This window comes from Simochromis diagramma, unplaced genomic scaffold (assembly GCF_900408965.1).
Source record: "Simochromis diagramma unplaced genomic scaffold, fSimDia1.1 OVJJ01000703.1, whole genome shotgun sequence".
In the NCBI taxonomy this organism is placed as follows: Eukaryota; Metazoa; Chordata; class Actinopteri; order Cichliformes; family Cichlidae; genus Simochromis; species Simochromis diagramma.
In genome coordinates, this window is record NW_024386914.1 from 233,726 (window position 1) to 244,682 (window position 10,957).

The following is a 10,957-nucleotide window of genomic DNA, read 5'->3' on the forward strand; positions in this document are numbered from 1 at the left end:
TCACTGTGTAAAGATTTTGTTTGTTTGTCAGTTCTGGCAGTTTTCGAGTCAGCATAAAACTTTCATAATCACACTTTTATAATGTGGTAAAAACATTAAAGCCTTGGCTTTCCTTTAGTTTGTGGGAACTGCCACTGAAATTAAATTGTATGATCACTGACTCTGGTAGCATTTTTTAAACTTTTTTACTTTAAATTAAGCTTTATGAACACAAGTGCACTCACACACAAAAGTATTCACACAGGTGTACAACAGGTAGTCAAACAAACACTACTGGTAATGTGAAGTTAATTTGTTCATTTACAGCTTCATGTCATTATTCTTGAAGTCTACTAGGACAAGTTTAAGTTCCACCACACTGTGCAGATGGGATAGAGACATAGTAAGCAAAAGTTTATACAAATATTAGCCCTCAATGTGAAATATATGAAGAACATCTGGTATATACCAGCCTGGCCTGAGTCTTCTGTCAGAAACTGTCTCTAATAAAGCTCCATAGACACACTGAACATGAACGTCATGTACATGAAATTGCTGCCAGTCTTAATCAAATATAATGTGTGTGTGAGAGACAGAAGCAGCCAACTCTATAATCAATGTATAATAAATTCTATAATAAATAATGATGACGTCACCTTCTGCTGGGGTAGTACAGCTCACATGCAAGGATTAGGGTTAACCCTTAATTGTTAATGTCCACAAGAGCTCTCTGTAGACCATAAATTGGTCTTCAAGGTTAGAGTAAATTAGTCCTTTTAGTTATTCTCAATACAGCTGGATGTAATTACTGCAGGAGAGTCAGGAGGAGCTGGAGGTATGCAAGATCAACAACTTCATCTCACAAACACATTAACTTTGTAATGTGGTTTTATAAAGGGTCCCTGCAAAGTTGCACATTGTGACACAAAAGTTGGTGATGACGATAAACAAGACCCTTGAAATGAACATTTTTGAACTGAGACTTAAACGTGCACACTTTTTCTCTTCCTCCTTTGTGTGCAGCCTTTCATGATGTGTAGATAACCTTAACCTTGGTTTTCACAGAAACATCACAGCTATCACAATTCTAATGTGTGTTTCTTTTTCTGGAGCCACGGTTTGTTTTAAATCTAAGATGGACACTGACTCCTTTGTAGAAAAGATGTGTCAGTATTGTTTTGGTGCAGTGTGAACAATTTCTCTGGAATATAAAGAAATCTTTCCTCTCCTGAGGAAGAGCTGAAGAAGACATGTCTGCCCTCTGCTGGTCTTCATCACTTTAATGTCAGACTCTGGTTGTTCTTCTGCTCTCACAGAAAAGTTCCCTGTTTTCTGTTCCAGACCAGATCTATGTAAGCTAGTTCCTCAAGATGGGGAGGAAGTGGGAGTATTCTTCATCCTTTCTTTCTTGGAGATCACAGCTATGACAGCGATGGTCACAACAAAAGCAGACAGAGCAGCCACCAGTCCAAAGCGTCCTCTGCTGACTCCACCCGTCTCCACTCCATCTGCTGTGTGTGGTGGACATGCAGATTGGACAGATGTGAGACATCAGCTGTCAGTCAGGTGATGACTTATAGTGTTACTGTGTATTATGAAGTAAAAGAAAATGCACCATAAAAACAACTTAATAAATATCAAACCCTTTGACCAAAAAAACCTACCCTTTAATGACTCATCTGGAGGAACAACACTCAGGCTGATGGTACTAATCCTGTGTTTTGTTCCTCTCCTGAAGACACGACACTCGTATGTTCCAGTGTCATCAATCGTCACATCCTTCAGAATCAAAGACACGTCTCCATCCTTCATCTGTCTGTCCTGCAGATCCACCCGGTTCTTAAAAGCTGGATGCTGGTTGTCTGGAACAAAAACCTCATCTCTGTACAAAAGCACATATTCTTGCTTCAGGTCAGCTCTGCTCCACTGAACAGCCAAGATCTGCTTATTATTATTTGGAGCTCGACATGTCAGTGAGATGTTCTGCCCAGACTCAGCTGTGATGTTTGTCTGGTCTAAAAGAGGAAACAACACAGTACAGAGACATTAAAGGAAACATTCAGCACAGCAGCCAATCACAGTGAGGCGCTACAGAGAGAACTGAGCTCTGCTGAACTAAACCAGAGAAAACAAAGCATCTGGTACACTGATGTTCTACAAACTGACCATTAGACCATTTGATTGAAAAGAAACAGGACTAACATGCTACAGGTGAGAAGCTGCTGTACCATATTTACTGAACTGTTTACTTTCTTTGAGCTATTCAGTGATATAATGTATTGAGCTAAGCTGTTTTTCTGGTTTGGCTGTTGTAAACAGGGTGCATATATCTGACTCTTACTACACTATTTTTATCCTTCACATCATCTTGAAACAGTCTGCAGTACAAACAACATTTAAACTAGATCTCCTCACTTTTACTTTCATGTCGGATGATGCTCATTCTGTTCTGATCCAGTTTTTCATTAAGCAAATGAGCATCACTGTTTCAGAGTGAAAAGTACCATTAACCAAATAAAAGGAACAGAAAGGATTCAGAGCATCAAATTTATACCCGTGTGTATGAACCTGATCATCTACATCAGAATTCCCTTCAAGGCTGAAGTCTACAGCTTCTTGTTTCAACTTCAAAGTGCAGTAATGTGCCAGGGCTGCTGACTAATACAGGCCACAGTTAGAAAGACTGACAATGAGAGAATGTCTGTGAAAGTCATGACTACTACGCAAATAAGCAAAAGAAACAAAAAAGGTACTTGTTGGAGAGCAGTCACATGAAGTTTGACAGAGTGACACGACAGATGTTTAAAGTTTTCAAGTATTTGGCTGAGGAAAGAACGATTATACAGAGGTATACAATCACATTAATTTTTGATCTAATTGATAATTAATGGGATTGTAGTTATTGAAAAAGACGTCTCCCACCTCTCTGCTGTGAAGTTTGCACGTTTTCAGTCTATAAATGTTTATTCTCAACATTCAGCAATTCAAGAACAGATCAAAAGCCAAAGATTGAAATATCAGCAGCTTACATATTTATTCAGGTGACACTCGGACTTTGTAGTCTTCATAATGAGTAGCTTTGTTTCAGCATCTTTGCTTTTTGCTCAAATTTGATCACCATTTCAGTTTAATGAATAACTCTTTACTTTAAATAATGTTACTGAAAATAAAAACATGTTTCACTTACCTGTAGATGCAACAATTAGAGACAAAGATAGGAGGATTATTAAAGACGCCATCTCTGACAAGTGAATGAAGACAGTGGAGCAGCTGAAAGCTGTTAGGAGTCAAAGAAGAAGATGTGGTTAAAAATATGGACATTGGCAGTTCTCAAACACCACAAGCAAGAACATCATCATCACAAGTTTTCCTCTTGCAACATAGTGCAATAAAAACACAACATAGTCACAGTCAAAAGAAGGTGATAAATAATGAGAAAAACATACAACTTTATCTCAGAGTAACTGACATTTGGTAAATGGTAAATGGACTGGTTCTTATATAGCGCTTTTCCACTCTTCTGAGCACTCAAAGCACTTTACACAACTTGTGCATTCACCCATTCACACAACTGACATTTACACACATTCATACTCCGATGAACGCATCGGAGAGCAATTTCGGGTTAGTATCTTGCCCAAGGATATTTGGCATGCAGACTAGTGGAAGCCGGGAATCGAACCACCAACCTTCCGATCAGTAGATGACCTGCTCTACCACCTGAGCTACAGCCCTCAGCAGCTAAACTTTTGCACGTTTCTTCTTGCTTCTGTTTCATGAGTGTAAGCTGCCAAATTTCAACCTGCTCTGGTCAAATAAAACTGACAGGAGTGCAGATAAGATCAAAATAAGATTTATGTTAGACACTCAGCATGGTGTGTGTCCTCCCAGCTGTGGTGTCACAGTAGGTCACCCTAGTAATATTCACGTGACATAAAGTTAGCACAGAAAGAAATTTGTGTTTGGTTGATTATTTCTTTGTTGTAAAAATCCTTCTTGGCAGTAAATCTTTTAATGTTGGAAAGCCTGTTTATTTCCCTTAAACTGGGCCAATTAAATGACACCAAACAAAAGCAGAACAAATTCTTTGGCAGACAAGATTTAGTACATTTTTCATGGGCTTGACAAGTAATAGCATGCCTGACTACACAACCTCTGGTGCAAAAATGAATTGATGAGCTATAGATAGATATGATAGATTTGTTTGTTCATTTCACTGCAACAACACATTGTTGCAAAGAACTGCAGACAGTTACGGGTGTACAGGCACACTGCTTATTTTTGTCTGACTATGTGTGCAAGAGAATACACAAAAATAAACAAGTTTACAAGATTACTCTGAATTATACTAAATAAATAAACAATTCAGCATCAATCACATTAGGATGCAGGAATTAGAAATGTAATCAAGAGGACCTTGAGACAACTCATCTGTGACAACATCTTAGAGACAGTGCAGAGGCTTCACCCACACTGACTGATGTGTGCAGGGAAGAAAAAGAGAAAGAGAGAGAACGTTACATCTGTCACAGCTCACAAACTCCCCTTCATTAACCCTTTAAGACCTACCATAGAACCAAGTCCGCCAGAGCTGATATTATATTTTTACATACTGTGGAGCCATTTTTGGGAGCATTTCAAGTTGCTATACATCAATACAACCATTATAGCCCAGATTTTAATAATATTTATTCATTAAGTGCATAGTAATTACATAAATTGCAAAAAAAGTGCAATAAACTACAAAAAAATTGAAAATCGTTTTTGCTTTTTTAACATATATTTGTAGTTAGAGAAATTTAAGAGGCTTATCCCTCAAAACTGTAAATACAAAAAAGTTGCACAAAATAGTTTCCCACCATAGGAAATTTATTTTGAGTGTCTTCATAGTTTTATTTTTGAAATACACCAATTTTTATACACTGCAGGAAAAACGAAAATAAATATTATACTGCAAATTTGCAAAAAAGCAGCATATGCATCAAAATAAACTATTTCCAGCAGTGCAATGTGAGTCCTAAGCATCCCAGAAACGACACAGAAAGTCATAAAGTCAAAGATAACTTTTAAAAACACAAGTATAGGCCCTGAGGCCCTGATGGTAAAAAACTAAATTTCCGCGAAAATGACGTCACTTCCGGTTTCGGGCAGGTAATGGCGGAAATGCAAAAGTTCGCGCTGACGTAGGAAGTGTTATGAACAGCTGATCGGATTGGCAAAGCGTGTTTCTGGAATATTATGTTTTTGTTCCTACAAGCGCTTTTTATGCAGTTTTTGCAAAGCTTTATGTGGAAGGAAACCGTGACCTAGGACAAGCTGATGGCATAAGATGTAAATACAACTCCTCCGGTTTCATATGCAAAAAAAATTTTTGCGCTAGCTTACGTGGTTGCAGTGCTACTGGGATTTAAAAATAGTTACGCAAAACAGAGCGTGCTGCTCCGATCGGCTGTAAAGGGTTAACCACTGAAGCATAAAAATGTCACATCAATATCAACAGTAATGAGTCATACAAACTTCCCCATTCATTCCGGGACATGATCATTGACACCAAACACAAGTGTAACTATACTGCAAATAGTCCCACCCTATTTTAGAAGCACTGCAGTCACTGCTTATACCAGACTCCCTCAAAAATAAATAAATAAAATAAAATGATCTGTTAACATTTTCCCAGAAGTAAAATGTTCTTTTTTATATTTATATTTATTCATGGAGAGTAACAAACTGCCCTTTGTAAGCTGTACGTTATATTTTTTCTGCTTTACTTGATCATCTCACCTGAGCGTCTGAAAGTGTTTCACTCTGTAAACACGAGTGTTGTTTCTCCCTTTTACAGCTTCAGCTGCATTAAAACAATTCAAAATCTGATTATGTTAGAGAAGCAGATTTTGAATTGTTTTAACTCATGACTCTGAGTTCATCGTGGTTTCCAAGTGTATGTAAAATATGTTCTATCATGTTGTGTGTCTCCTCAGTATGAGCTGGTCTGTCAGCTGATATTTCAGGACAGTTTAAGGCAGCGGTCCCCAATTAAAAAAACAAACAAACAATCAATGCGTTGTGGCTCCTGCAGCAGAAATAAGGATCAGAGGATCAGATTTAGTCACCCTCATCCACAGATGTTGTGGGTGTTCACCTAACATCATCATCCTCTCGCTCTGAAAGCCACACATACCTGTTTCTCTTCACAGCATCAGAAATGTCCCTGACAGTCCGCAGGTCTGCAAAAATCACACACCCAGTTTGTACATCATGTCATATGTTCTATTTCAGTGAATGTGTGAAGTTTTTTTTTTTTTTTACTTGATTGAATTTAAAGAGTTAATTAAAAGCTTGAGTGAGCTAAATTTGCATCTGAAAGAAAGTTGTGACACATTCTGTGTTTCCTTTTTCAGTTTTTATTCTTTTTTTATTAATTAATAATTTGATGGCCAAGACATGTCTGAACATCATACTGGTAATTAGGGCAGATGTGCAGGTGAACAGTCCTACACAACAGACCGAAAGAAACCAGAACAAACCAGTATACCGCGTTTACAAAAAAAGGTCAAGAGTTAAAAGCAGCAGGTGACCACTCGTGCAAAGGACACTGACACTGAGCTAAACACACATCTGTTATTAAACAGCACCATACGACTTTGTGCAAACTCTCGTGAGGATACAAGGATCGTTGTTTCACATTATTCTGGATCAACATCAAACACAAACTGATGACAGTACACAAACAACAAACAAGTTATTGGACAATTCAGTAACTCTTACAGTCTGAATCCTTTTTTAGCACCAATCGGAAACATTTTTTGTGATTTTCTTCAGAATTTTCTATTTATTTTATTATGTTTATTTTCAGTGAGAAGCTCCAGGCTGAATTTGCTGTTTATTTGAGGAGTTTGCAGAGCTGTTATGTTTTTGATAACCACAGAACAGTCTTTTTATTTCTTATTTGTCACTTTTAAACCAAAAGGCCATGTTGCTTAGCTGCCTGGCAAAGTCGCTATCAGTGTTAGTTCATCAAATCTGTAAATTTTCTTTCTATAAAATCATATTTCTGGACATGTTAAATTGACTTCCAGAGGACAGAGGCTGGAAGATCAAGGTGCGCCCGGTGGAAGTGGGGTGCAGGGGCTTTGTTGCCAGTACAACAGCAAAACTGCTTAGAGAGATTGGAATCAGAGGACAGGCGCAACGGCAGGCTAAAAGAAAACTAGCTAACACTGTTGAGAGGACCAGTCACTGGCTATGGCTAAAAAGGGCCGACATCACTTGGGCAACAAGGCAATCAGCTAACCATGAGAGAAAAGAAATATTCTGCTCTTCTTCCCTTTTCTGGGAGGCAGTGGGGAGGTAGAGCGTACAGCCTGATCCGGCGGGGAGGTGTGGGAAGCCAGATCGGACGCCTCTCTTCCGGCTCTCCTCTCTGCTCTCTCCTATCTTGTCCCTTTTGTCTTACATCACCTTTTCTATCCCTTTGAAGAAGTACGGCTTCATAAATGCTAAAGAGGTAAGTATTATTTCTCAGTTGCAGTAGATAGAAAATAAACTGTAGGAAACTAAACAGAAGAAAAGAAATAACAATTTAACATAAACCAGTGACACACTGCAGGGCCTGATCAACCCTGGCAGGGCCTCCTTGATGAGGGTGTCTGTGATAATGTCCGAAAAACCCGATGAATCCAAGATCCACTACTGACGATGTGTACCAAATCTTAATATGATAATCTAGATCGATCTCTAATCCCTAAACCTAACCAAGGAAGGAAAATGGCAGATTAGCCTGGGTAAAAGACTGAAAGTTGAGGCAACAATGACGTGTGCGGCTTGCAAAGTTTCTGGGCTGCCTTTCCTCATAACAGCCGTCCCTCAAGAGTCTCTCCATCTAAAGCAATGCATTATCAGGGACTGTAACCTTTAGTCCTTTTAACTGAATTCTTTTAAATATGAATAATGTCAGAAAACCAACAACAATAAAAGCAACCACAACATAACAAACACCCATTATAAGAGTTGAAGTTACTACGTCTCCAACATCCTGGATGTTTCCAGCTTCACTTTCCACGAGTTGCTGCTGCAACAACTTTTCATCTGTTTCACCTGCAGAGAGAGCATCAGCTGTCAGAGAATATTTCAAACAGTGGTTTAATATTTAGCATCTGAGTTAGCAGCATGCCGTTTCCCCTTCACGCTTAACACTAAAAGAATTGAGCAGAAGAAGCTGTGGATAAATTGTAGCTCACTGGCTTTTGTTTGTTTATTTGCCAAGTCACAAATAATCATGCAGTTTCCGTAGAGTAGAGAAATACTAGCAGCAAGCAGTTTTAGATTTTTGTTTGTAATTTCACGCTTTTATGTTTTGGGGGTTTTATGATATGGGAGCTGAGCGTGAGCTCTACAAACTCACCTGTGACTGTGAGCTCAATGAAGTGACTGATCTCAGTGTGAGCTCTTTTACTTCTCACAGGGTTCCTCACAGCTATGTGACACTCATACATCCCAGTGTCATTAAACGTGACGTTCTTCAGGATCACAGAAACGTCTCCATCCTTCATCTCCGGGTGCCTCAGCTTCACTCGGCCATGAAAAGATGGATGTTGGTAGTTTTCATAGAATCGTTTGTTCCTGTAGAAGTAGACGTAGCCGTCTGTGTTCAGGTCAGGTCTGCTCCACTTTACCACTGAGATTCTTTCATCTGTAGTAATCTGACACTGGAGAGTGACGTCCTCTCCAAACTTCGCCTGCACATCCTGCTGAAGAGCTGAAGGAAAGAAAATAATCTTTTTAAAATGTAACTCCTTTTTAAATTTTTAAAACATGTTTAACTGTTAACAGCACTTGATAAGAATTTGTGGCTGAAAAATCAAGACAACAGCAAAGAGCCTCAAACAGCAGTTTGAGGCTCTTTGCTCGTCCATCCTCACAGAGCACCATGTTAAAATGTTTATGGCCCACAAAAAACATGTTGCGAATTTCAGAGTATTTTAGCTGAATTATGTTATTATTATGTACCCTGCAGGGCACTAAAATAACAGACTAACAAGTTAAAATTTTACAGGTAAGAAAGAAAGTAACTTTGAGTGTAACTTTTGGCTACTTTACTTTGTATTTTGTTGTCTATTTATTTCAAAGGTACCTGATTATTGTGCAATTTTATTGTCTATCACACTAAAAATAAATATTATACACCCTTATTAAACATAAAGCAATGATTTTAATTAAAATGCAACTGAAACATGTAAAATACTTTTTTTATTTATTCAAATAATTGCTCATTAAGAATGTGGCCAGTGTCACATTTAATGACAGTGGGATTTATGAGTGCTTGGTATAAAATGAATCAAGTTCATTTCATTTGACTAAATTCCATTAAATCGAACATTTAAATTGAACCTATGTAATAAAATGACATGAAAAAAAATATATATATATGATGTTATATTGTTTTATGTTTTACATATATGAAATTAAAGTAGTTAAAGTCAAATAAAAGCAGATTTTATTTCTTTTTTGAGTGTACTGCACTTAATTTACACTTAACATTTAATTAATAAACTTATTTAAGTAAATGAGTTTAAGTTTAAATAAGTTTAAATATATCACTCAGTCAGTGACAACCTGAGCTGAACCAAGTGTGTCAACATTGTAAACTTTCATATAAATGAAGCTTATGTGTTCAAGTTCAATAAAGATGATCTTTAGTCAAACATCTGTCTGATCCCCAGGTGTTTGACAGCTAATCCAAGCTTTACATCACTTCAGACTCCCTCTACCTTCCTGCATGGGAGCTCTGAGTTTCATGAATTTACAAAAAAGAAAAAAAAAGAGACTCAAATACACAATAAATAAAGTCACAAGTTAATATAATATTTTTTATGTTGTGGAATTATTAGAGGCATATTTGGAATGAGCTTCTTTACAATAAATTTGAAAATCGTATATGTTAGCACAAAACACTCTCAGCCCCACTCATCACATAAGCAAAGTCCGGAGCTGTCCTTGTCATGTTTTAATGCTGGGAGGTCTCACATTGGAGCTATGTGACATAAAGGATTTCCTTAAAACCCAAAGCAGAAGTGAAAGGAAAACTGAAAGACTCCCAACCAAAAGAGAAAGTCTTGGATTGAAGTTTTGCTTTCACTTCCCATTTTCCCTTTTTGTTTTTTCACTGTTAGAACTCAGTTGTAGTGGGGGGAAAAGTTAAGATAAAAATGCAAAGTTACACCGTTAAACACACTTTAAAAGGGAAAGGTTGTCCAACATCTCGTGTAAGTGACATCTCATGGTGTCCATTTCAGACCCAGAGTGACTGCTGCTGTTCTCATCGTGCAGCAATTCAAAGAACACACAAACCACAAAGTGGCTGCTGACTCAAAACACAAGCAGCTTACAGCAGCCAGATTCAGGTGAACTCTGGGACTTTAAAATTCCTCCACCCCACCCCTGGATCTGACATCAGCTGTTACATCATTAAACATGCTGAAAAAATGACTACAAAGAGACACAGGAGCTCAACCTGCAAACACAACATGGGAATCAACATTTAAACACATTACACAGATTTATACTTACCTAAAAAAATATATTTTTAAAAAAAAAAACTCTCTTTCACTCACCTACAGAGCAAGAAATCACGAACAGGAAGACTATGAGGGACTCCATCTGTAACTGCTGTGACTGGAGGTTGGGAATTGAAGTGTCTGCAGCCTGACCTGCACTGAAAACAGAGTTGGTTTCACTTTCACTTTGTAAGAGGGGGAGGGAGAGAGCATAGATGAATATAGATAACTCATTCTTATTATTATAGGATTATATCAACATCTGCGATCTCCTTCAAGAGAAACTTGGCCTTTTTGGAATCAACGAATACATCAAATTAGCGTTAGCATGCAGCATCACAGCACACACATGATGGCAAAATATTACACAGACGCTAAATGTAACTTTTCTTCTGCTTGATCAGTTTAATCCGTCACATTTTATA

At 37.8% G+C, this 10,957-nt stretch overlaps 1 protein-coding gene and 1 long non-coding RNA gene across 8 annotated transcripts in view; one reads left to right on the forward strand and one right to left on the reverse strand.

The window, feature by feature from the left end:
- LOC120736313 (sodium channel subunit beta-3-like) overlaps positions 1 to 10,957 on the reverse strand; it is a 20,764-nt gene continuing 9,807 nt past the window's right edge. For 6 of the 7 annotated variants that reach the window (XM_040036340.1, XM_040036338.1, XM_040036337.1 and 3 more), the window contains 5 exons: positions 10,590 to 10,690; positions 8,381 to 8,734; positions 3,167 to 3,256; positions 1,644 to 1,994; positions 1 to 1,490 (listed from right to left, as the gene is read on the reverse strand). In XM_040036340.1, coding sequence (XP_039892274.1) covers positions 1,345 to 1,490; positions 1,644 to 1,994; positions 3,167 to 3,256; positions 8,381 to 8,734; positions 10,590 to 10,635 — 987 coding nt within the window. In that variant the 5' untranslated portion in view covers positions 10,636 to 10,690 and the 3' untranslated portion in view covers positions 1 to 1,344. The remainder of the gene's footprint in view (positions 1,491 to 1,643; positions 1,995 to 3,166; positions 3,257 to 8,380; positions 8,735 to 10,589; positions 10,691 to 10,957) is intronic. The other variant, XM_040036336.1, reaches the window with a different exon arrangement.
- The window catches only part of LOC120736323, a 24,855-nt gene continuing 19,219 nt past the window's right edge, over positions 5,322 to 10,957 (forward strand). The window contains exon 1 of the long non-coding RNA XR_005696467.1: positions 5,322 to 5,437. This is a non-coding gene — a long non-coding RNA (uncharacterized LOC120736323). The remainder of the gene's footprint in view (positions 5,438 to 10,957) is intronic.